The sequence below is a fragment of the Diceros bicornis genome, chromosome 12 (genome assembly GCF_020826845.1).
Source record: "Diceros bicornis minor isolate mBicDic1 chromosome 12, mDicBic1.mat.cur, whole genome shotgun sequence".
In the NCBI taxonomy this organism is placed as follows: domain Eukaryota; kingdom Metazoa; phylum Chordata; class Mammalia; order Perissodactyla; family Rhinocerotidae; genus Diceros; species Diceros bicornis.
Window position 1 is genome coordinate 22,643,122 of NC_080751.1, and position 26,780 is coordinate 22,669,901.

The 26,780-nt window shown below is 42.1% G+C and overlaps 1 protein-coding gene across 1 annotated transcript in view; it reads left to right on the forward strand.

Annotated features, from left to right (window-relative positions):
• Positions 1-20,361: 20,361 nt before the first annotated feature.
• RAB1A (RAB1A, member RAS oncogene family) overlaps positions 20,362-26,780 on the forward strand; it is a 30,013-nt gene continuing 23,594 nt past the window's right edge. The window contains exon 1 of the mRNA XM_058551083.1: positions 20,362-20,589. Coding sequence (XP_058407066.1) covers positions 20,567-20,589 — 23 coding nt within the window. The 5' untranslated portion in view covers positions 20,362-20,566. The remainder of the gene's footprint in view (positions 20,590-26,780) is intronic.

Genomic DNA, 26,780 nt, shown 5'->3' on the forward strand with positions numbered 1-26,780 from the left:
ATAATAATCCTGTGTGCCTCATTAAACCCCAGATGCATGTCCTTGTGTGAAACTCCTTCCTTTTCTTGCCGGCCTGACTAGATGCATTGTCTTTGGAGGGTTAGGTGCAGCTGGCTCAGAGTTGGGCAGGTGCGAGATGTCTCAAGAACAGTGAAATTTTATGCTCATCAATTTTGACAACCCATGCTCTTGATTAACTATCAAGCCTTCTCTCCTCCTTCTTTCTTTTTTTTTTCTTAACTGGTGGATCAATTAATAAAAATTGCCAGATAGGAAATGTAGCTCGCCTCCTGAGACTCTGGACTTTCTGTCTTATTCTCTATTTAAGGTTTCAGATGGAGTTTTACAAAATGCAAGCCTATCCTAATTTCTTCCACCAAAATCATTTAAAATATGTTTACTTAGAATGAGGCAACTTCCTTTGATGCAGCAATGAAAAATAAACCATAGAAGTTGAATGAATTTTCTTTCAATAATAAAGAATGTAATAAAGAATTCCCACCTTTCTCTAGTAAGTCACTTATTTATCATGAAATTGGACAACATGAGGTTTGCCTTCCTAAGACAGCCTCATAAGACAATGCTACGTAAGGTGGGATCCATTGACTGGTACCAGTTGGCAAAGTGTTACTTGTCCATGACGACATAAGCACAGAAATTGAGAGTAAGCATCTAGGAAGTTTTGTAGCAATCTAAGTATGTGATTATTTTTGTAGTACTTTATTTTCATTTCATTTGGCAAAAGTGTCAGTTCATGTTGTATTGAAAATGAAAAAAATCTGGTCCTTCACGGCAGATAGTTTGAAAAGTGCTATCGTGAGGAATTCTTTCAGCAGTATATGATCTTCTCGAAGGATGACCGTCCTCATACATTTTTCTTAGGCAACAGAATAATACTGTTCTCTCCTTCTTCGCTGCTCTGCTTCAAAGTGTGAAGATATATAACATCCAATGTTTTCGTCTGCAAATATCAGCTCCTTGGTGGAGAACCAGTTTCCGTTCCTCTTGCCTTTCTCGTCTCCTTAATCCTTCCCAAATAGGACCCATTTCCTTCCAGATCTTCTGGCATATCAAAAGTGTGCCCTTTGTAAGGTGTCTGTGACACTCTGGCCGGGCCCCTCTGTTTCGATGGGTGCTAAGGAATAGCTCCTCTCTCTGGTGCCTCCACATTCCTCCTTCGCATTCCAGGAGGAGCTGGTGTGTTATTACCATTCTTGCATCAGAGATGAGTTAGCTTAGCTGAGATGTGAGGTAACCCACAATAGGCTGTGAGGTGACCATTCTTCCTAGCTGGCCATGGATTGTGAAGGAAGCAGCGCTGACTTAGGCACCCTCCTGGCCTCTTTGTTTATTCTCCTGTTCGAGTGCTCTTCCCCTATCCTGACAAGCACAGGAGGGAGCCTCTCAAGCCTCCAGGGCTCCTCTGGCAGGCAACATAGCATCTGATTAAACCTGATAGGTTTAGAGGCCCTTTTGTATTCTCGTATCTGCTTTTCGGAGGAGTATGTGTGTATTGGGGCTGGGGGAGGGAGGGGTGGTGGCTAGACAAACAATTTTTTTATTAAAAACTTTCACACCCAGAATTAACACATGCTTATTTTATCTTTTTTCCAGATAATTTTTGTTTGTATTTAAAGAACTAACATATTAAGTCCTCTGCAGTCTCAATCTTCTTTCCTCCCTTCCCAGATGCATTTACTACCACGAGGTTGGCAGGTACACTTCCTGTCTCTTTTATACTTTTACTATTTTATTTATCTATCTTAATAAATACTATATCAGTCAACTATTGCCACATTACAAATCACACCAAAACTTACTGGCTCAAAGTGACAACAATAATTGTATTAGTATCTCTCACGGTCCCGTGGGGTGATGAGGCTGTTAGGCGGTTCTCTCACAAGGTTTCAGTCAGATGGCGACTGGGGCTGGAGTCATCTTGAAGGCTTCCTCACTCACAGATCTGGTGGCTGACGCTGGCTGTTGGGTCAGATCTCATCTTGGGCCATCAACTGGGACACCTGCATGTGGCCTGGGCTTCTTAGCATGGTGGCTGGATTCCAGGAGGGAATGTTCCACGAGGACCAGGTAGAAGTTGTATCATCTTTTATGACCTACCTTCGGAAGTCATACGGCATTATTTCCACCATAGACATAGGCCCACCCGGCTTCAAGAAGAGAGAACATAGACACTTTCCCCCTACTTCTTGATGGGAGGAATGTAAATGTCACATTGTGGGAAGATCATGTAGGATGGGAAATCTTATTGTGGCCATCTTGGAAAATATAACCTGCTACAAGTTCTTATTATGTGCCGGGTACTGTTCTAAGTATTTTACAAATAGTGCATATCCATAATCAATTTTGTATGTTTTTAGTCTTTTTATAAATGGTAGCATATGGTATGTATCATTTTGTAATATTTTTCACTCAGCTTTATAGTTTTAATAGTAGCTGATACATGAGGGCTAATTCATTTCTTGTAATTGCTACTTTATATTGCATTGTAGGAATATATCACAATTTGTCCATTTTTCATGTCCATATGTTTTCATTTTTTAATTGGAATCATATAGTATTTATTACTTTGTGACATCCTTTAACAAACTATAGTAAATGGTCAGTAGTTTCCCATGCCACCCAATGTTCTCCTAATGCAAAATGTTTGGTGGCTACATTGTATTCATTCATCATATGAATGGAACATAATCTTTAACTAAACCCTTAGAGATGAACCTTTAGGTTGTTCATTGGTTTTTTCATTATTATAAATAAAGCCACCACAACTATCCGTATATATAAGTATGTGTGTAGGTTCTTTATTTCCTTAGGAAAATTTCTTACAAAAGGAATGAACGGACGAAAGAGTATAAACAATTTTGAAGCTGTTAATATATATTGCCAATCTTGGATCCACTTTTATTTAGTTTTACAGTTTGATCAATACCAGAAATACCTGCATATCCTCTACCCAACTTAAGGAGTAAAACAATGCCAATAGTTGAAGTTTTCTGTATACCTTTCCCATTTCATCTCCCTCTCACTTTCCAGAGGGCCCCACTATGCTAAATTTGGTATTTATTACTCCCATGTATTTTTATATTTATATAAACAAAATCAAACTGCATATATAGAGATGCTTTCCATGTATTTATATAAATGAAATCATACTATATGTATCCTTCTGCAACTTTGCTCAACGTTACCTTTGTGAGATTCATCTGTATTGACACATGTAACTTTATTTCATTCACTTTCACTGGTGTGTAGTATTCCATTGGCTGGACATACCCTTCAATTTATGTACCCAACAGCTGTTTGCCACACTCAGTACTATCATATTTGCCAATCCGATGGGTGCAAATTAGCATTTCATTGGGGGTATCACATGTTAAAAGGCTTCTGAGAACTGGTCTTAAACTAGTGAGGAGTGCCCAGGCTGGTGAAAGTTATGCAAACATACCACATTAAGAAATAACTGAAGGAAATGAGGCTGCTTGCTTAGAAAAATTGAAAGACCAAAAAGGGTTATGATGATGGTCCTCAAATACAGGAAAAGCTGTCATATGGCAGGGGACTTGATTTATTATTTGTCACTCCAGAGAACAGACATATTTAGTGACTCCATTTCCCAGACATGAGGTGGATGGCCAGCTTTCGGGGATGCAGTGCAGCACTGGAAACCTGGGGGGTTCTGGGATGGGCTTTGAGAGTCCAGTGATCTCCCCAGAGATGTTGGCAAGCTGGTGGGGAAAGCGCATATGTGCATTTCTTTGGGAAGAGGGTTCTTAGCTTTTTGTCTCAAAAGGGTATGACCCAGGTATGACAGGCTGGACTAGACCCTCCTCAGGGGCCATCTAACCAGCTTTGGGGTTTTGTTTTACTAGTGGCAGATGCTGAGTGCTTATTGATGGGGATAATACAAGGGATGGAGAGTAGGGTAGGGGACAGATTGTGGAAGGAGCGAAGGGACTGGTCAGTTGAGGTAGGGTGGTTTGAGAGAGAAAACAGAGATGTCTAAATGGGAACTTTTGGTTGTTTGGCTTAGTCTCCCCATGAAAATGTCCATGAAACCTAGACTACACAACAGTGCTTTGGGAGTAATTTTTTGGGTATATGTGTAAGGAAATAAATTATTTGCCCGGTCTCAGTAGGGCAAAGGGCCAGAGCAAGGACTACCCAGTAGGTATTTCAGGTTACACATGCATAATCAAAAGAAGAAAGTTTGCATTTGTATGGGAGGTTGTACTATTTGGCCTCCAAGCATCCTTTTAAATCCAAAATTCCAACAAGATACCAACACAATGGTGCTGATTCACCCAGAAATAATTGCATTTTGACAGAAGACCTGCAGAAAGTAAGCAATACAAAACCCCAAGGAACACCTCATTAATCTCGGAATTTCAATGATAGGCTAGGATAGGTAGATGATTAATGTTAAGGAACTTCTTGGTCCCCCTTAAATTGTACCACTATAGAAAACACTAGAATCATAGGATTTGGGAGCTAAACTCCTCATTGCAAAGACTAAGAATGGAAACACAGAATTGCCCTCCCCATGAGTATAGGCTCGAATTAGGAACTGACTTCTAAGAAAGAGAGTACGGAGAAAAGAAAGTAATAATTTCATAGTGCAGAAATCTGGCAGACACCACCTTAACCAACTGAACAAGAATAACATCATCAGTAATAGGTCCTGTGAATGAAAAGGGCACATCACCTCTATGATTCTTCTCCCAAAAATCCATAACCCGAGTCTAATCATGAGAAAACACCAGATAAACCCAAAATGGAGAGAAACTCTACAAAATACTTCACTAGTACTCTTCAAAATTGTCAAGTTCATGAGGAACAGGAAAAGACTAAGAAGCTGTCATAGATTGGAGGAAACATGATGTGTAAGTGCACTGTGGTATCCTAGAACAGAAAATGGACGTTAGTGAAAAAACTGGTAAAATCCAAATAAAATCTGTAGTTTAGTATTGTACCAATGTTAATTTTTTAGTTTTGATAAATGTGCCATAATTATGTGCAATGTTAACATTAAGAGAAGCTCAGTGAAAGATATACGGGAACTCTCTGTACTACCTTTGGAACTTTTCTATAAACTTGAAATTATTTCAAGATAAAAGTTAAAAAATACAATTTCAATGAAAAAAAAGTACTGAAGCACAGAGAGGTTAATTGATTGCTCAGGACCACACAACAGATAAGTGATTTATCTGAAATTAGAACCCCGGTCTCTAGACCCAAACTCAGTAGGCCACCCTAACCCTGGGGTCCATCATTTTCTTGCTCATCTTGGTGGTCTTATTTATTAATTAAACTTTGTCTAGACTTGCTGGGTAGGGACCAAATAAGATTCTTCCAATATAATCTTTCCTGCAACACTGCAAACCCACTCTTCCATTCTCAGAAGCAACCGTTTCAAACTTTCTCCACTCCTCAGTCTTCCGACCCTATCGCCTTCTTCCTCACTCCCTCAGATGGCCAGATTTACTTCACAGCAAGAACAGAGGGCATCAGAGAATTTCCTCAACTTCCTATCACCCAACCTACAAATGCACCTGCTTCCTCACCCACCTGGCTTTCTCCATCCCCTGCCATTTCACCAAAAGAGGTGTTCCTCATGCTGCGTCAGATTGTGCCCTTCACCTGGGCCCTGGATCCCTAGCTATCAATGAACCTCTCTCCTGTCTCTCCAACTTCTGCCTCCCTGCTGATGTCTTTAGACATATTTTCTTCAATCTTAAAAAAAAAGTTTCCTTAATACGACATCTACCTTAGACATTTACCTTGCCCTTCTCAGCCAAACTTCCTGAGAAAGTTATCCAACTCATCTCTTTCCTCACCTCCTACTTTGCTGTTCTTTTCCTATTTGATTTCTCTCAGCATTTAACTCTATAAACCACACCTTTCTCTTTTTTTTTAATTGAGATATAATTCACGCATTTAAAGCACACAATTCAATGGTTTTTAGTATATTCCCAGATATGGGCAACCATCACTGTAGTCGATTTTAGAACACTTTCATCAACTCACAAAGAAACCCAATAGCTGTCATGACCCCTTCGGCTGTCACTCCCCACTCTCCCCATCCGCGCCCACCTTCCCTCAGCAACCATTAGTCCACTTTCTGTCTGTATAGATTTGCTTATTCTGGACTTTCATATGAATGGAATCACATAATATGTGGACTTTCGTGATTGGCTTCCTTCACTTAGCATGATGTTTTTGAGTCATCCATGTTATAACAGGTATCAGTACATCATTCCCTTTTATGAACAAATAATATTCCATTGTATAGATATACCACATTTTGTTTATTCACTCATCAGTTGATGGGCATTTGGATTATGTCCACCTTTTAGCTATTATGAATAATGCTGCTATCAACATTTGTGTACAAGTTTTTGTGTAGACGTATGTTTTCATTTCTCTTGGGTATATATCTAATGGAATAGCCGGGTAATATGGTAACTCTATGTTTAATGATTTGAAGAACTGCCACACTGTTTTCCAAAGCAGCTGCACCATTTTACATTCCCACCAGCACTGTATGAGGGTTCTGATTTCTCCACACGGTTGTCAACACTTGTTAGTATCTGACTCTTTGATCCAGCCATCCTAGTGGGTGTTAAGTGGTTTCTCATTGTGACACACCACTCTTCTTGAATATAGAAGATCGCCTTGGCTTCCATGAAGCTACACTCTTAGGATCAAAATATAATTTTCAAAAAAATTTAAAAAACATGACTCTCTCACAAATCTAAAATGAAAATGTGTCAAAATTTAATCAATTCATTAATTAATGAGGAAACCAGTAAGATGGTAACGCTGGTTCAAAGAGTATTTTGAGAAACCAGAGTTTATGTAATCCTTAAAAAAAAAAAAAGAATCTTGGAATGATTGCTAGGTTAGAGACCAAATTGGTTAATGTCCTAATAAACCATAATTTTTGAGGTTACCAGGTGATGTTCTGGAGCCAGCTCATACATCTGAGTATTAACTATTCAGGAACTTTGTAAGCTAGCCCCTCTCCCTTCAGCCAGTTTACCAGCACACCACTGATATTACCATTTCTACTGGAAAGAAATTATTCAGATCTTTACGAGACACAAATTAAGATGTTAGTAAGTAATTTTACAGAGTCTCAGTTCTTAACTAATAATAAAGAGCAAATTCAAACAATGGTACATTCTCCTTGTAAAGTGAGTCATCCTTGAGTAAGCCTGTTAAACATGGGCTTCTCCACGACATTGAAAGAACATACAGTCACCCTCTTCATCTCATTTCCAAGTTTTGGATGATTTTTCTTAACATTAATCTTCCTCTAACCTCAATCTTCTTTCTGGGCTTCTTTTCCTCCCCCCGCCCACCCCAACCCTGATGTTCTTCAACGTTTTACCTTCAGGAACTGTCCTAGGCTCTTTCTCTTTTCACTCTTCTCAGTCTTCCCCCTTCACTGCCTAGTTAATTAGTACTCGTCCTTTAACCTGCCTTGCTCAGCTAAGCCTTCCCTGACTCCCCAGGTAAGAGCAGCTTCCTCTCTTTCAGAGTACTTACCACAATTCTGATAAACAATTCATTGTGTAATTAGTTGTTTAATGCCTGTCCCTTCCACTAGACCACAAACTCCATGACAGCTGGGAGCACGACTCTCTTTTTCACTTCTATAATCCTAAAAGCATAAATGATTATGTGTTTAATAAGTGAATGAGTGAGTGCATGAATGGATAAATAACAGATGGTTAGATGGTGATCTCATCATTCTCTTCCATGGCCTCAGTTTTCATCGGTGTATTGGTGACTGAAAAAATGTCTATTGCCAATTCTCTTTCTCTTTTGAAATTAAATAATAAAATAATATTCAGAGAAAGTCTCTTGTTATTTTCCAAACACAAGTACTAAAACATCAGAATTCCATGGAGATATTTTGAAAGTGCCAAATGTCAACAAAGGGGGCACACAATTTGGCTATTGCTTGATCCAGGAAACAGCATTTTACTGCCCACAAAGTGTTGGGAGACAATTCTCCATGGATATCTCATGTTTCTTCATGTCTTGTGAGCAGAGGCACCAACAAGAAAGTTCTGTACTTTCTTTTCAAGGATTGTACAGCCTAGGGAGATGGAGATACTGTCTCCCTCCAGAGCAGAAAGGTTTGTTTGCTGTGCAGTATAATAAAGATAATGTCTCCCGCTGGGGCAAAGGTTGGGCAATGGGCTTGCTTGCAGCCCATTATACAAAATTGGAGTTTCCTAAGCTTAGGGTTCCTTTCCTGGAATGCAACCTGCCACGTGTGCAGGTATCAGTTGGCCCTGTTGTGTCACTTGTAGGAACTGGAGTCAGGGAATTGATGCAAGAAAATGATGGTTCTCTGGCTATTGCTGTTGCTGTGAGTAATAAATTGTCCTTTGTCACTAACCCAGGTGATTCGTCTTTGGTCAGCCTCCACAAAACTGTAGCCAACTAACTTGTAAGCTTGCAAGTAGGATAAAAATCTCAAAATCTTCACAGTCTTTGACACAAAGCAGCTATTTATAAACATTCATATTAATTGCTTGGTGATCAGGAAGCAAATGTTCTAAGCATTTTACATCCTAATATAATCGATTGTCACATATATATTGGTGCTTTACAATGTTTTAGTTATGACTCAGAAAATTGATTGGGAGTTTGGGGTTGATGGGTAACTGATAACACTTTTTCCCCTTTAAATAATACATAATAGACTCCCAGTTTGGGTTTCACACAGAGTTTCTACTTTTCAGAAGACCTTTTCTGACATTGAGCTGGAGATGCCTGTGCATTTGTCCGTACTTACCGGTGTGTGTTTCTGGAAGTACCTCAAGTGTAAACTTAACATTGCCAACAACCACCTCCAAGGCGAGAGCCATGCGTGTTATTCTTTTGCGTCCCTCTCCTCCTTCTTATAAGCCTTGGTAACAAGCCTTACCAAACTTTGGACCAAGTTTCTGTCCCAATGTTATCACTATTCCTCCATGGTGGATTGTACTTTCCGAGGATCTCTGCAGTGATATCCCCCCACCCCCACCCACTGCTCCTGTGCAGTGTGACCCTGTCACTCCCTCAGCAAGAGGTAGAGTTTCTTTCTCCATCCCCTTGAATTTGGGAAGGACCTGTGGCTGCTCTGACGGACAGAAGATGGTGGAAGTGACACTTGGGAAGTTCCAGGCGTGGCCCTTTGCTGCTCCAGCAGCCTCTGCTCCTGCCTCTTGGAACGTTTGCTCTTGGGCTGCTTTCTCTCGTAACCCAGTCTTCGTGCTGGGAGAAGCCCAGGCCACATAGAGAAGCCACATGTAGGTGCTCTGGGTGACAGCCTCAGCTGTGCTCCTGACTGACATTCAGGATCAGCTGCCAGCCAGTTATGTGAGCCGTCTGGGACGTCTAACCTAGTTGAGCCTTCAGACGACTGCAGGCCCTGTTGACCCGCAACTGCAGTTGCATGAGAGATGCCAAGCAAGAGCTGCTGAGCTGGACCCAGGCCACCTGCAAAACCACAAGAGATAATAATAAGTTGTTTGGGGGTAGCTTGTTAAACAGCCATAGAGAACCAGAGCAAAGAGGCCCCTGAATAAAGAATTTCACTTGACCACATAATTCTAAACCCATCCTGCACTGCTTAGAATCCTTAAAAGCAAGTTTTCCTCGAGATCAAGCATGACAGCCTGCACCTAATAGACATAATGGAAGTATTTTTATAAATTAAGGGATGATTGTATATAAAACAAAAATCACTGTAAAGCAGAGGTCTTACTCCAAGATTAAAGAAAAAATGTTGATTTTCTCACTTATAAATCAAACACTTGGAAATAATTCTTCTTCCTTAATTTAAGTTAATCTGGCCTCTGGGTCATGGCCAGATCTCCAGACCAGAATCGAGACAACCTGTTTGATCACAAGTTTGAGTGCAGGTGGGAGGAGAGTCTAGAACTGGTTTTGCTGTTGTTGGGCAACAATCTGAATCTGATGTTTTTATGGTAGTATAGCATAGAGGCTCCTTTGTCACCCTTTTTAAAGCTTTGAGAGTGTTAGATCATGATTCTGGGGATACAATATTTAGATCTCAGAGAATAAAATGTTTTTTATCTCAAAAAAAAAAATCACTCTGAAGCATAGCAGTGTACAACAACCTCCTCCCCACCTCCCAGCCAATTAGCCTACACTGTGTGCCTCTTTCCTCTCAGTCCTTGTGCTCCAGCCTTGCTGATCTTTCAACAAGTCTTCAAATACACCATGTTCCTTCCTGCCACAGGACCTTTGGACATGCTATCTCATCCTCCCACCCTCACCTCTCCATTTCTTCATCTAGCCAAACTCATCATTTTGCCTCAGTTCAAACACAAGTTCCTCAAAGATGTTTTTCCTGACTTCTGCAGAGCAGGTGAGGTGTCCCAGTTATATGCTCCCATAGCACCCTATATTTCTCCATCACAACATATGCAATTATAATTACATAACCTTAATTGCGTAATTACTTTATTTCTCCTAAGGTGCATATTTTTCACACGTTTATGAGACCCTCTCCATAGCTTACTCTATACATGAACATGACTTTACTATTCTACAGCTGTCATCAGCATAACTTTACTATTCCAGGAAACTCTTGACCAGGAAGATAAAAGTTACAAACAAATGACTTAATTGCTGATTCCAGGGCCTTCTTGAAAGACCCATCAACTCTTCAAAATAAAGCACTAAATGACAGTTTTTACTCCAAGACTCTCTGAGCCCCTTGCCCCAATTGCTGTCTACTAATCCTAAACTATCACGATCCTTATCTGATGCTAAGAAAGACTTCCCTCTCCCCCCAGTGAAAGACCTACCTTAAACTAGACTTTTAAAATTCAATAAATAGCCCAGTTTTGCTCTTACCTTCCTTTGAGATGCTACAAAGCCTGTCAAGATACCTTGGTAAACAATAAACTGAGTTTTTGTCCTGTCTACACATTGTTTTTGTGATATTTTGGAGGAGGCATTTTTGATGTTAATATCCAATCAATGTGCATATTTAATATGGCAGCACTTTTTCTTCTTCTTTTTTTTTTTTCCCTGAAAAGCTGTTATTAAATCCATGATGGAAATCAATGATGCTTTAGATTTAGGGAAATGGAGTAGCTGATTGAGAAATCTCTTGTGAGAATTTACATTCTCCATAAGGGCATAGACCTGGTCAGCTTTGTTCATTGGTTTATCTCCGTGTCGGAGCAGAATAGGTACTTAATACATAATCATTAAATGAATGAGTGGATCCATGAGTTGATGACAGACTAAGATGGATTTCATGGAGTGCAAGGGCAGCGCTTACTGATGAGACTTCCTAGCGGAGACTCTTGTGGCAAAGTGAACTCCACTTTCTCACCCTTCCACTTTATCCCAATTCCAGAGAATGTCATGCAACCATACAGGATTTTACTTGGAGCTCTGACGATGGCCTCATGTTGTCATACAGCTGCTTATCTGCTAGTCCATGATTTTGATTTGCCTGGCCTAGTTGTGTAATTTCACCTAGTTTCGCCATTAGGTGAAACAGAAGGTGTCCACGAGGGTTGCCATTGTTTGAGAAGTGAGTGAAAACAAATTCCTTGTAGCACATAATATGTCAGTGTGGCCTGGCTGATTGAAGATTGAAGGGTAGCAGAATATGCCCCCCCAAAATATGCCAGTTTGGCATAAGGATTATTTTGAGCTGAAGGCACTTGAGATGAAGCAGATACAAGAAAAACTCTCTGCTCCCTCTATTTGCCTAAGAGCAGGACATAAATTTGTAAAGATGTACCCCTCTCTCCTCTCTACCTGGAATGACAAAAGTTAATCATCAGAGACACCTCTAGACCCTTATCAGCCCAGAGATGGCACCAGAGGAATCTATATAACAAATCTTACTAACTAGCCTTTATCTTCCATTAGTTCCCCCATATATACACCTTCCCACAATCTGCCACTGCTAGAAACTCAAAGTCCTTTTCCTTTGTCTTGTCATGTCTCTAGGGATTACTATTCTTCTGTTAAAATGCTATATATGCCCAGTTCTAACCACCCCTTTGAGTTACTCATCTCTGAGTGCTCCCATGGGTATGCACGATGCATGTGTTAAAAAACTTCTGTTTGTTTTTGTCTTGTTAATCTGTCTCTTATCAGTCTAATTTATAGGGCACTAGCCAAGGAACCTCTGATGGGTAGAGGAAAATATTTTTCTCCTCCCCTACAAAAGCATCAACTGAAACTTGAGTGCTGTTGTGAAGAAGGTTATGGTGCTACGCCCACAGGTGGTGCCATGGTAGCAGCATTGGGACACGCCTCATAAGAAGACTCATCATTGAGATTTGTCAATCAGTGGTGTGGCTGATACAAGCTCATCATTGTTATATAAATATTAGAATATAAGTGACCAGATGACTGTGACTTGCTTTTCTAAAGGGCTTATCTAGAAACTTCACTCACTCAACATTTACTCAGCACTTAAAACATCTTAGGTACTGTGTAAAGTGCTTTAAGATATATGAATATTTTCTAAAAGGCACTTTAAAAGCCTTTGTCCTGAATATATTCTCTTATAGAGGAAGATGATCAATGCCTGTGTGCTCAATATAATTGACTATTTATTAAAATATATTTGTTGATACTATAAACAAATCAAACACTAGATATTTATAGATGATCTGTTATGGGCTAACCCCTGGAGACACAAAGAAGTGTAAAATCCTTAAGAAGCATACATGGAAGGGTAACTAACAATCCTCATGCCAACAGAGTGGTGAGGGTCTCAGTAGCGTGGTGGTGGAAGTTCAGAGGAGAGAGGAGTCACTTCCCACTGGGGGTCAGGAGAGACTTCCTGGAGAGAAAGGGGACTTTAAATTGCATCTTTAGATTGGGCAAGACGTGGAGGAATGAAGAAAGGAGGTGTAGCTCCAGGCTGGATGCCAGGGAGGGAGACAAGGGCAGAGGGAGTTGACATTTTTCAGATCTCCCCCAAGGGAGGCACTTTCACAAACACCATGTTCATTTAATCATCTCAAAAAACGTGGAGGGCAATGAGGTTTCTGCTCCCAAGGGTATAAGTATTATACCTCAAACAGTTAGAAAACAATAGGACACGTTAGAGAAGAAAATACTGGACTGAACATATTCAAGCGTGCTTCAGCTCTTACCTGTTAGTGGATTTCCAGGAGAGATTAGGCTTCAGTAACGGGGTCCAAAAGCCCTCCTGACTGAGATCAGGTAGGTAGGTGAGAGCTGGGGAAGGTCAAGCTGTTGGAGGTACACTCTGAAACAGGTCCATACTGGCTAGCTGAGCCCTTTGTCAGCCGGAGCCTGGGGTATCTGGAATGGTTCTGAGACCTACTTAGGGAATTTTCAGTCTGATTTTATTCACACACTTGTGGCCCTGCCTTGCCGACTGCTGAACACCCCGGTGGCCTTGGCAGCACCCTGACCTCCTAAGAATATTTCAAATTGGGAACACCTCCATGGGAGGTAGAAGTCAGGGAACTAGGCGTTCAGACAGAAGTTCTTTTCAGAGGATCAAAGGCCTGGAGTTAGATATGTACGGCAGGCATAGTTCACTGCAGCCAGTCCCTTCCTTTGCCCTTTCTTCCTGCTGACCATGCCTGGAGGGACAGAGTTTCTTATCTGTTAGGCTGCAATGCACTGTTCCTCTTTCTGGGAAGATGCACTGAGCTTTGTTTTTGGCTGAGGAAAAAGGAAAAAGATTTAAGTAATCCCAGAGCTTACTAATACGGCAATTCTTTCCTGAGGACCCAATCAATGAATGTGTTGGATATTTATTAGGTATAAAGCACTGCACTAAGTGCTGGTAGGAAGGGATATAGAGTTTGATAAGGTGTGGTCCCTGCCCTCAAGGAGCTCGTAGTCTCACTGGAAAAATAAAACATATACATAAAAAATAATAACTAATTGTATGTAGTGCTGTCCAATCCGTGATGATGGAAATGTTCTGTAATAAGCGTTGTCTAATATGGAAGCCACTAGCTACAGGTGGCTGTTGAGCACTTGAAATGTGGATAGTGCAACTGAGGTACTGAAGTGAATTTTTAACTTAATTTTAATTAATTTAAATAGTCATATGTGGATCATGGCTTCTGAATTGGACAGCTTTGTATGAGGAATTACATGAACACTACAAAAAGAACTGAGGTGAATAAGAGGATGAAGAGCACCCACTTCAGGTTGATGTGGACAAGGAAGGCTTCCAGGAAGGGGTGTGATTAGACTTAGGGCCTTAGGAATATGTAGGATTCTGAGAGGAGAAAACGTAGAAGATAGTACTAGCTTCTGGGCATTTTCAGAGCACTGTCGGGGGTACCAGAGAGCCAATACTGAACAGAGTACAGTCCTCTTCTGGTTTCATTTCTTCTATTGTGTTAAAAAGATGGTTGGGTTTGATGAGGCTATTATCTCTCTTTAATGCTCTCTGACACTTCCTTTCCAGGGTCCTGAGCAAATAATCTTAAGAGCAATGGGAAGAACACTAGAGTGGGAGTCAGGAAACATGGGTTCTACTCCTGCTGTGTCATTAGCTTACCCACAGGGCTTAATTTTCTTGTCTAAAAAGAACCAAGGATAAATGTTCTCCAAGTTTACTGCACCACTGTTCTCTGATTCCCATCGCGCTTTGGTGGAACAGCATGGTGCAGCTCAATGGCACCCAGCTTAAAGTCTAGGAGAAGGGGACTCGGTATGGTGTGGCGGGGGTGGGGCGGGAGGGGTGTAGGGATAAAGAGTCTACATCCTCTCCACCTACTTGTTTTGGAGGGAGAAAGCAGAGGTGAAAGAGTGGTAAGCTGACCTCTAAAGTATCTCTCATCCCTGAGGCAATAGGGGATCTTCTATAGGTTGGGAGAGGTGGGGAAAGGTAGAGTAGGAGCGGAAAACACCTTAAACTGAAGTGGGGATGAGGCTAAGTGTGTTGAGAGTATATGTCTGGGGTAAGGTTGGGTAGGGAGGCAGTATCTGGAGGAAGGGGGTGGTGTGACTAGGAAGTTTGAGTCCTGGAAACATTTTCCAACTTTACAATTTCCCCTAAGATTTTTCACCACTACTGCCTACTATCTGTAGATCAAACGTGGTACTTCAGAGACACTGAAATAAAGAGAGACTTCTCACACAACTACTGGACATCTTAAATCCAGGGTTCTGTCGTGACAAAGACTCTCTCCTGGACCAAACTCTAGTCAGGCTCCTTTGAGCCCTCTTCTCAGCTAGGTCTCAACCGTGGCCTATAAAACTACAGACTGTCAGCACAAATGATTTTGTCCACCCACCTAAGCCCATACACTAAGAGATCTGAACAAACACCAGGATAGTTTCTAACAGCTCAAAGCCACATCCTTAGGATGACCCCAGCTCCCCTTAAAATGCCTCCTTGAGAAAGTTCAACTCTGCCTGGAGAACTTACTGTTTGTTCCAACCAAAACCTGGTGATAGGCAGATAGGCCCCAGAACTTCCTCTCAGAGTAGTTACTTTAGAAATTTGCAATTATAAATCCTTTCCTGCTTCTGGTCTCTTTGAAATGCAGACATTGAAGGAGATAACTCTCACTCCCAGCCCAGCGGGCACCTTGTTCTAACTTAGACCACTGCCTCCTGTCATAAACATGCAAAAGTTTGTCTTCCAGATAAGTGCCAGTTAACAAGCCCAGGTGGCCTAGTCACATGGACCAACCCCCTTAACATTCCTCAATGCCTTTTCCTCAGCACACCCCAGCTCTTAAAAAGTCTATCTTTCGTTTCAGTGACATTGAGTTCAGTTCACACTGGGCCCTCTTCTCTACTGCAAGTTATTACTGAATGAAATCTATCCTCACAGCTTTAACTAGTGTCTGGCTTTGTCTATCTTTGACAGTCTTCCGTCTTTTGTGCTGATTCAGAAGGACAGACGGACAATTTCTGGTAGTTCTAGTACTTCCACACGAGGGCAGCTTTAACCCTGACCTTGAACCACATAGCACTGTCTACCTTCCTCCTTCTCTACCCCACTCCAGGCCCCTTGTCCCCTGTTTTCTGCCTTGCTGGGCCTTGGTTCCCATGCTGGCAGGGAAACTGGATATCTCTGGGTCACTTTTAGCTCCTCCCTTCCCTCACGCCTTCAGATTCTATCTCCTCCTCTCTGGAATCTCCTCTCCTTTCCATTCTTTATGCAACTGCCCTAGGTCAGGACACATCATCTTTTGCCTAAATGAATCTAGTTACCTTTTTTTTTTGTGAAGAAGATCAGCCCTGAGCTAACATCCATGCCAATCCTCCTCTTTTTGCTGAGGAAGACTGGCCCTGGGCTAACATCCGCACCCATCTTCCTCCACCTTATATGGGACACCGCCACAGCATGGCCTGACAAGCGGTGCATCGGTGTGCGCCCGGCATCCGAACCAGGGCGGCCAGGAGTGGAGCGCGTGCACTTAACCGCTAAGCCACGGGGCCGGCCCCCTCTAGTTACCTTTTAACTAATTTCTCTACCTCCAGTCTCCACAGAACTCCAAAGTGCTCCTTTTAAACCACTGAGCTGAACACCTCACTCTCCTTCTCAGAACTTTTCTTGACTCTCTGCTGCTACGGAATCAAGTTGAAACTCCTTAGCAGGCATTTGGGGCTCCCCATGATCTCACCTTAACCTAAACATCTCCCAACTCATCTCCCATGGAACCTCTGTTCACTATTCCTTAAACACATGGATATCTTCACACTTCTAGGGTTATGCTCACATTCTTTTGTCATTCTAGGATAAATGGCTCCCTCTCCCCCATTTCTGCCAATGATCAAAATTTTATTCTTTTTCAAGGCCTAATTCAAATACCGTCTCCTTCATGAAAGCACTCTCAACGGTTTGAATTGGAATTATTTCCCTCCTCTGTACTTCTACCTTGTTCATTTTTTTTTTTTTTTTTTTTTTGTGAGGAGATCAGCCCTGAGCTAACATCCGCCAATCCTCCTCTTATTTTTTTGCTGAGGAAGACGGCCCTGGGCTAACATCTGTGCCCATCTTCCTCCACTTTATATGGGACGCCGCCACAGCATGGCTTGCCAAGCAGTGCGTCGGTGCGCGCCCAGGATCCGAACCAGCGAACCCCGGGCCGCCGCAGCGGAGCGCGCGCACTTAACCGCTTGCGCCACCGGGCCGGCCCCTACCTTGTTCATTTTTTAATGTCAGGTTCATAATTGAGGTAAAATTTATATACAGTTAAATTCACTCCTTTTAGGAGTATAGTTCTGAGTTTTCACAAGCATATACAGTTGAGTAACTAACCACCACCACAATGAACATATAGAGTATTTCCATCAAACCAAAAAGTTCCCTTGTGTCTCTTTGTAGACAATTCTCTCCTCCCATTCCTAGTTCTTGGCAATCACTGAATTTATTACTGTCCTTATACACCTCATATCATTTTAATTTATTTTTGCATTTTCCCATATAGGTCTTGTTTGTGGACACATCTTTCTCTCACTGGGTTGTAGTCTCCTTGCAGACAGAAAGTTGTAATTATTCACCTTTGTATTTCTCATGGTTCCAAGAACAAGTTCCAAACACATTTATTATGTGCCAGGTCATAAATATTTGATTTAAAGAAAAGGGAAGATGGGGCCAGACTGGTGGCGTAGTGGTTAAGTCTGCGTGCTCCGCTTCAGCGGCCCGGGGTTCGTGGGTTTGGATCCTTGGCGTGGACACTGCTAGTCAAGCCATGCTGTGGCGGTGTCCCATATACAAAGTAGAGGAAGAGTGGCACAGATGTTAGCTCGGGGACAATCTTCCTCACCACCCCCCCCCAAAAAAAAAGGAAGAAAAGGAAAAGGAAAGAAGGAAGGAAGGAAAGAAGGGAGGGAAGGAGGGAGGGAGGGAGGGAGGAAGGAAGGAAGGAAGAAAGGAAGGAAGGAAGCCAAAGGACAGATGGACAAACAGCCCTAGGAGAGTTTTGATTCAACGATAGGGCAGCCAACAAGGCTCGTGGTAGTTTAATAAATTATTCTGAGTTATTAATCTGAACTATAAAAGTAGCTGCTCTTAAACACCTAAACATAAAAAAATATATTAAAGTTTGAATCAGCAAAACTGACACTTGAAGTTTGGGAAGGAAGTCTTAATATAAATAACATATGAGTTGTAGTCCGGGGTAGAAAACAAACACCCGCCACCCGCAAGCTAGGCTGCCTCTGATCTTCTTGCATATTACAGCACCATAACTAAGACACAAGGCGGAGAAGTTAAGGGAAGGAGAAAGGTAATTAGCCTTTACCAAGTGCCCCAAAAGTCATAGTATTATATGCTTTATAATCTGTTTTATTTAATTCTTACAACCACTCTCTCACTTGAGTTATAAGTTATTAGGAGGTAATTCTTTGTTGGGAAAGGAAATACGTAATTAGAGGAAGTTTAGGGGTATACCTCCAAGGGCAGGGACAGGTTAAAAATTGTAGTTTTGGCTCAGGATGAGTTCTTTGGAGATTTTCTGAGTGTTTCTTCTGTGAAATCACAACAAGCAGGAAAGGACAAAAGTCCAGGGTAATACACACTTTTCGATGTCTATCATCGATCCATTCAAGGTGCTTCACCGTGGTGTGGTGACCCCGCTCATTTCAGAAGCCAACATGATGTGAAGGAACTCTACTGTACTGTTTGATGAAGTTGTCAACCAAGGCACATGGTGGAATTTGGGGGTTAAGGGGTGTAGTTAGTAAATGGGTAGCAATAAGAACTGCCTTCTTTCCATATTTTGGCATCACGGGAATTTAAAGTGATTTTGCAATCACTCTTGGGAGATAATTTTCTTGGTTCTTAGAAAAAGTTGGAAGATAAACTTTGGACAATGTATTATACTATGCCCTTTGTAATTAAATAACCCAAGATAATGTGTTAAAGTTTAGTGGAGATTTAAATTCCTGAGCTGATTAAAGAGAGCTGTTTAGACCATAAGGTTTTAAAAAATGTTATGTTCATATTACTCCTGGAGTTTCTAGGCATTATATAGTGATGAATCACACATTTCTATCGTTTATTACTTTCCAATCTTGCAGAACAGCTCAGTATTAAATATCAACTAAAAATAAGTACAATTCATGGGCCAGCCCCTGGCTTAGCGGTTAAGTGCGTGAGCTCCACTGCTGGCGGCCCTGGTCCGGCCTGGGCACGCATCGACGCACCGCTGCTCCAGCCACGCTGAGGCCGCGTCCCACATACAGCAACTAGAAGGATGTGCAGCTATGACATACAACTATCTACTGGGGCTTTGGAGGAAAAAAATAAATAAAAATTATAAAAATAAGTACAATTCAACTTGAAGGCTGGGACCAGGGCAGGAAGACCTCGAATTTTTGACTGACTCTGGGCTGTGTTCCGTGGACGGAAAGTGGAGCCATTGAAAGTTGTGGGGTCGTGATGACAATGCTGTTTCAGGAAGATCAATCTGCCTGTGTGTGCAAATGGCCGGGGGCAGAGAGGAAAAAGAGGCAGTTAGCCCACTCAAAGGATACTGCAATACTGGGCTGAGGCGATAAGAGCAGGGCTGGAAAGAGAGCGGTAAGAAATCAAAAAAGAAAATGGTACTGCCTGCGGCCAACACTGGCCGACGACCGGACCCAGTGGGGCTGGGTGAGTGAGGAAGAGAACTGAAAGAATGGCTTCATATTATCCAGAGACTCCCAAGAATGGCTTCATATTATCCAGAGACTCCCAAGTTTTCAGCCCAGGCCCCTGACTCCTCTTCCGTCCTTAGAGCGGACGTCCTGGTACCAGCCGCTAAGCTCAAGCCTCAAGCTGGCCAGACCAGCAAAAGGCCCACGGGAGGCAGGACCGGCCAGGAGTGTCCTCCAGCCCCACTTGCTTCCAGACCTCCGCATTCATGCCGTCCCTCCGGCACAGCTCCCTCTGTCCCCAGCCCTCGGAGCCCCCTGATCTCCCCCCACCCCTACTCTCCCTCGGCGGCTGGCACCGCCCTCTGCCCCTCCCTTCCCCCCTCCCCCGTGGGGCGCTGACTCGCCCGGCTGCCACGTCTCACTGATGACATCACCAGGGCCGCTCGGCCTTAGCCAATCCGCTAGGGGGAGTCCGAGCGAAGTCCTAGCCAGCGAGTCAGCGGGGAGGGGAGCTGGGAGGGGCGAAGGGGGTGGTGAGAGAGTGGGGAATGGGGCGGGCGACAACCCCTCAAGTACGCATGCACCAGAGGCGCGGGGCTTGGCGGGAAATGGAGTCCCGGCCGTCGCGCCGCACCGTCTGTCCCAAGAGCCGACAGCCACGCTCACAACTCTCTTTCCCGGCATGCCACGCGGTGCGACCGCCCTCTGGGCTCTGTAAAGACCCCCTCGGTCTAAGGCTTTCCTATTTCCTGGTTCGCCGGCGGCCATTTTGGGTGGAAGCGATAGCTGAGTGGCGGCGGCTGCTGATTGTGTTCTAAGGGGACGGAGTTGGGGAAGACGTTTGCTCTCCCGGAACAGCCTATCTTATTCCTCTCCTTTGGTTACCCGTGGTGCAGAGAGTCAGGGCGGCGGCTGCAGCAGCAAGGGCGGCGGTGGCGGCGGCGGCAGCTGCAGTGACATGTCCAGCATGAATCCCGAATAGTGAGTGCAGGAGAGCACCGGTCGGCTGGGTCGGTGGGCCACCTTGGGAAAGCTTAAAGGGGGCGAGGAGGGCTGGGGCGGGAGTAGGGGCCTCGGCCGGGATGAGGTGAGGGTGATGGGGTAGGAGAGGCTGGCGGCCGGGAGTCAGGCCCCATTGTCTGAGGGAGGAGGTGCGGCCGGGGGAGGGGTCGGGCCGGAGGGGTGAGTCACCTGGGCCTGGACCGGGTCAGTTTGGAGGGCCTGAGTGCGGGCCCGGGGCAGAGGAACAGTCTGCTGCGGGGTTGGGGCTTTTGGGAGTCGGTAGTGAGGTGATGGGAAGAGGCAGCTTCTCTTGGAGGCAGTGACTTTTGAAGGAGGACTTGTTTTTAAGGGGAGGGGAGAGGGTGGGAGAGCACTCCTAGAGGGCACTGTCAGTCTCTGCTCCCGCACTCTGCGGAGCTGTCAGAATCGTCGGGGTGGAAACCAGCTTCACTTGTAAATCCTGAGCTTGTTGGCTCTCTTTCCTTCCATTCTCCCCGCCAGATTGCAGGTAATATGGATGCTTTTCAGGACTGCGGGGGATTGAGGGGAATGAGTAGATGGCGAGAAGCAATTTAAAATGTTTAGTTCTCTTTTTGAATTATTTCCTGGAGTTCTTTGAGAACTCGCCAGGCCCGTTGCCTTCCTAAAAACCTGGGCATTTGTGAGAATTTTTTATAGAGGACACTGAAGTCATTTTGTCTAGTGGAGGTCAAGAGAAAAAAAAATAGAACTAAAACGTAGGAACACTTTTCTGATAGTATCACCAAATTAAAGGAAGACTTTGCTGTGAAGTTGGCAGAGAAACGAATGGACCCCATGATAGATCTGTAGGTTTTGGATTACCTACTTGAATGCTTGCAGATAGGGAATGAGGTTCCATGACGTGTCATGAAAAGTTAATGCATTTCTTTTTCTTGCTTACTCAAGAAGTCACTACAGCAGATGTGATATACCTGGCACCTTTCCTAGGAACTGGGGTTCACTTTCCCTGGGAAGACTTTGTTGAGCTCTCCTTAATGGCCCTTTAAAAAAATCCCCCTACTGTTTGCATATATAAATTAATGAATAATTAGAGGAGATTTAACTGGTATTCTACTACAGTGTCAGAAGGCTTTGGGGGAGAGGGGGAATTTTTTTAAAGCATAAAATCAGTATTTGTCCTGAAAGTTGAGTTTATTTGCTGCTTTGGTCAATTACTGCTAAACATTTCCTCTAAAAGATCCACCCATGAGTTTAGCTGACTGTCATGTGTGTGTCACATGGCTCTTGCAAAATGCACTCTGACTTTGTTTTGTAATACTGTGGTTGGATGCTGAAATGTCCCCTTTTGTACTAAACAGAAGCTATAGTATTTTATTAAAATTTTATATACTTGAAGAAGTTGAGGATAGTATTCTAATAGTGCCATATTTGCTATCTTGGCAGTTTTGTATTTCTTTGTCAAGGGCTCCAAGAACAAAATTGGTTTTGCATAGTTGGGCAGAGTTGAACTTGGGGTCCCTAATTTAGTAGTTTTCCTGGCAACAGTCAAGTACGTGGATGTGCTACTTTATGGAGGTTTGTAAACCTCTTCTGTTCAGGGAGTTTCTTATATTTGCTACATATATTTAGTATTGTACATAGATCTTGAGGATTAATTGAACAGGACTTACGACAAATTATTTAGCCTCTGAATTTGTTTCTCCTTTTGTAAAATAAGGTAGTAGGAGTCGTTATTCCTCTCAGGGTAGTTGTGAGGTTCAAGTGTTTGTAAAAGAATTTAGAAAACTATAAGAGCACTCTAGGTTTTGTATGTCATGTAAGACATTCTAGTAGTGCTAGGATTTAGGAATATAATCCTTACCCTCAAGGAGCTTATAATGGAATATAGAAAGTAGACTGTATATAGATCAAATACCAGTAGATATAGCAAGTTCCACATGTGCAGCATGGATTGGAGCAACAAGATTTCAAAGGAGGGTGGAGGGTTGTGGTTGGCTAGTTGGGTTCAGGAAAACTTTATAGAAAAGATACCTGTAAGAGAATTACTAGCAATGGATTTGGAGAAGCAGAAGGGAGTGAGGAGGATCTTTCAAGGGGGAAGAAGGAAGAAGAATGATTAATAAATGGCAAGGATAGTAATTCTTAAGTAAATACAGTGCCAAACCACCCTTTCGTTTGAGGATTCTAGATTAATGACCTCAACAGAATCAAACCCAGAATCATTTTTATATTTTTTCTGGCATGGAGTATGCCAGTACCTGGGCTACTGTATTTATATTCTAGACTGTGTCTGGTAAAATAATCTAGGAATTTGGGAAAACCTTTGGAAAAGCGTTAGTGAAAATTACTTGAGATGAGAGGAGGTGATGGATATTTTATTTGGGAAGGTCACAGGGGCAACCAGCAGGCAGATTTTTAGCCATCTGACTTCAGCAGTTTCTTCTTTTTGTCTTTAATGAAGCTTGTTACCATAATAAAAGTAATTAGAGAAAAATTGGAAAATAGAGAAAAGAAGGAAAGAAATTCTTAGGTTTTATCACCCAAATATAAGTCCATTTAACACCTTGTTCTAAACTTTAAAATCTTATATTTTTCTTAAATTAAAACTTTTAATGAGTGAGTACCTTTCCATGATTCCATGATGTTGTCTTCGTAGCTAACATTTATAGCCACTTATCATAAGCCAGGTATAATATTATATGTTGTAATACATGTGTATTATAGCATACACATTTATATGCTAATGCAAAAGAATAGTATACTAGCTAATATTTACAAGTGCACCCCAAATGTTCCTTGTTTTGGTTTATTATCTACGAATTTATGTTATTCCTTTTAGAAACTTTAAAAATTGTGGATGCTGCTGAATTTGGTAATGAAAATGGGTTCTTGACAAAAAGTTTGGTTCTCTCAGAAGGAACAGGATTTTAGATTTGAATTAGTTGATGTAAGATTACCTGTTAGTGGCTTTAATACTGAATGCTTTTATTTATTTATTTTTAATTTTTATTTATTTATTTATTTTTTCCCCCAAAGCCCCAGTAGATAGTTGTATGTCATAGTTGCACAGCCTTCTAGTTGCTGTATGTGGGACGCGGCCTCAGCATGGCCGGAGAAGCGGTGCGTCGGTGCGCGCCTGGAATCCGAACCCCGGGCCACCAGTAGCGGAGCGCGCGCACTTAACTGCTAAGCCATGGGGCCAGCCCTGAATGCTTTTACTTTATGGTCTTTAAGTTGTAAGCTTTTGGGAGTGAGGAGAGTAAGAAATATATCAGTCAACGTTTTAATTTTAAGTTGTCTCTGTGACTACTTTCCACGTTATTTGGCTGATTTGCAAGAAGTGACAACCCTGGATTATCTTTATGGTAGAAATTAAGGATAAAGACTGACTCGTTTGAATTCCAAGTACAAACAAAAGCAAAAAGCTACTGGAGGTGGAATCTGAACAGTGGAAAAAGTAGATGGAAAGGATCAGAGCTTTCTTTTTTCTGGAGATCTGAAAAAAGATTTCAATTTTCTGAGATAGGCAGCGAAGCAGGCAGTGATTATTTGAGCATACTGGTTAAGAAATACTTAACATTATTCTCATACCAGAAACATTTTTCCTAATCCATTAGCTTCTAGTGGACTTTTTTAGTGTTAGGAAAATCATTTTGGCTGCTTTGTCTATAAGGAATGTGGTAAAAATAAAGTGTGTGTCCCTATCATCAAGATACCAGTTAACTACAGTAGGAAGAACTATAGTAGTCTCCTTGGGTCAACTGCAGTTCTTAAGGCAGAAAAATTTTATAGTAATTACCATGTTTTTTAGCTTCTTTTTTTTTTTTTCTTTTTTAATATCATGGCTTCAGAATGATATTTGAGATCATGGTTCAAGATTTAATCAGTCTGGGCCGGCCCCGTGGCTTAGTGGTTAGGTGCGGGTGCTCTGCTGCTGACGGCCCGGGTTCGGCTCCCAGGCGTGCACCGACGCACCGCTTCTCCAGCCATGCTGAGGCCGCGTCCCACATACAGCAACCAGAAGGATGTGCAACTATGACATACAACTATCTACTGGGCTTTGGGGGAAAAAAATAAATAAATAAAATTATAAAAAAAAAAAGATTTACTCAGTCTTTCAAACTTCGCTTTTCTGTCATGGTAGACTCAAGGAAGATTTGAGTTTTGTTTTTTTTTTTGCCAGCACTGTGCTTTGAATAGATCTGTCTTTTAACTTAGGGGTTTGAAAGTAAAAGCAAGTTAAGTCAGTTCTGTTATCTGTCTGACAGAGTGTAATTTCATTAATAAGTATATCATTACTGGCTTGCATATAATTTTTAGTTAGAATTTTTTATTAGAAAAGAAACAAATCAACTAAAAATACGTTTTCTTTTTGTTGGTTGTCTTATTGACTTTTTGGTGGTGTTGGTAGTGGTTTGAAAAGTTAAAAAAAGTTTAAAGAAGAATAATAACCAATTCTCACCATCCAAAATATGATTTCTTAATGTTGGTAGAGAATCAACATATGTAATTCTTTGGGTGATGAAAATTGGGTGATGTAAATTAGCTATATAGACTCCACAAAATACATCTTACGAGTTTAGTGTGAATGGATGATCTTGTAGGAACATTTAAAGATAACTGAAATTTTGCATTTAAAAATTTATTGTTGCGGGGCCAGCCTGGTGGCACAAGCAGTTAAGTGCGCGTGCTCCGCTGCGGCGGCCTGGGGTTCGCCAGTTCAGATCCCGGGCACGCACTGACGCACTGCTTGGCAAGCCATGCTGTGGCGGCGTCCCATATAAAGTAGAGGGAGGAAGATGGGTGCAGATGTTAGCCCAGGGCCAGTCTTCCTCAGCAGAAAGAGGAGGATTGGAACAGATGTTAGCTCAGGGCCGATCTTCCTCACACACACACACACACACACACACACACACACACACGAATGAGGGATGTTGACAGTTTCTTACATATTCCAGCAAATAAATCTTTTAAAGTTTTTTTTTTTTTAATTTTGTCTTAAAGATGGAAGAGCTTCAGAATCAAGTGTTCTCTTGCCAACTCTTTAGTTGGCTTTTAAAGACAATTTTGCTTTTTGTGTAATTTTATTTCTTAGGTATCTCAGTCTTTTTAATTCTGGAAGCAGTCTGACTAATTTACCTGTGTGCTAGCATCTTGTTATATTCATATCCTATTAGCAGTCTTTTGGCTGTGTTATGTGTGTTTTCTCTCCTTGGCAACATTGACTGTACATATATGATGGTTTTCCTATTTGCAGTTGTAATAGTTAAGTTTCATTTTTGGTAGTTAAGAATAGCTTCCTTTTGGGGCTGGCCTGGTGGCGCAGCTGTTAACGTGCGCGCACTCCGCTTCATCGGCCCAGGGTTCGCAGGTTTGGATCCCGGGTGCGCACTGATGCACTGCTTGTCAAGCCATGCTCTGGCGGCATCCCATGTAAAGTAGAGGAAGATGGGCACGAATGTTAGCCCAGGGCCAATCTTCCTTAGCAAAAAAAAAAAAAAAAAAGAAGAGGATTGGCATTGGATGTTAGCTCAGGGCTGATCTTCCTCACAAAAAAAAAAAAGAATAGCTTCCTTTTGCTAATGTTATCTACTGTTGTTTCCTAATATATGAAAATATTTAGTGTTAAAATGCTTTTTAAGGTTTTGAGATTTTTAAAGATTTGCTAAAAAATACTTTAAGAAGAAGGGAAATCAAAAATGGGTGTAGGATGCCAGTGCATGAGATATTTTAAATGTGTGGCTTATCAGCTTTTTACCACTCTTTTTACCACCGCCTGAACTACATTTTGGAGTTTTAGTAAGAGATTGAGGCAAAATGTGCACTTTTTTTTTTTTTTTTCCCCTAATCTTACAGAGAGAGGGTAGTGGTCAGACTATTCCACTGTTTTCCTGTAGAAGATGGGGCTGAGATTGTTTCTTTGATGTCTGGGATAGAATTTAGGGAAGAAAACCTAGATCTTGGCTTTTCTTTGGAACCATCCTGTCAGTGTTTCAGATTATTATTATTTGGGACAAAAATAGTCCTGGAGCCCTAAAAACGGTTCTTTATTGGTTTGTTGACTGTGAACATGTGAAGAAATAGGGTGCAAAGGAGAAGTAGAAAATGAAGTTTTCCTTGGTACTTTTGTGACTGATTGGCTCATTGGTCAGAATACCCTGCTTTATTAAATTCAAGGTTGTGATAGA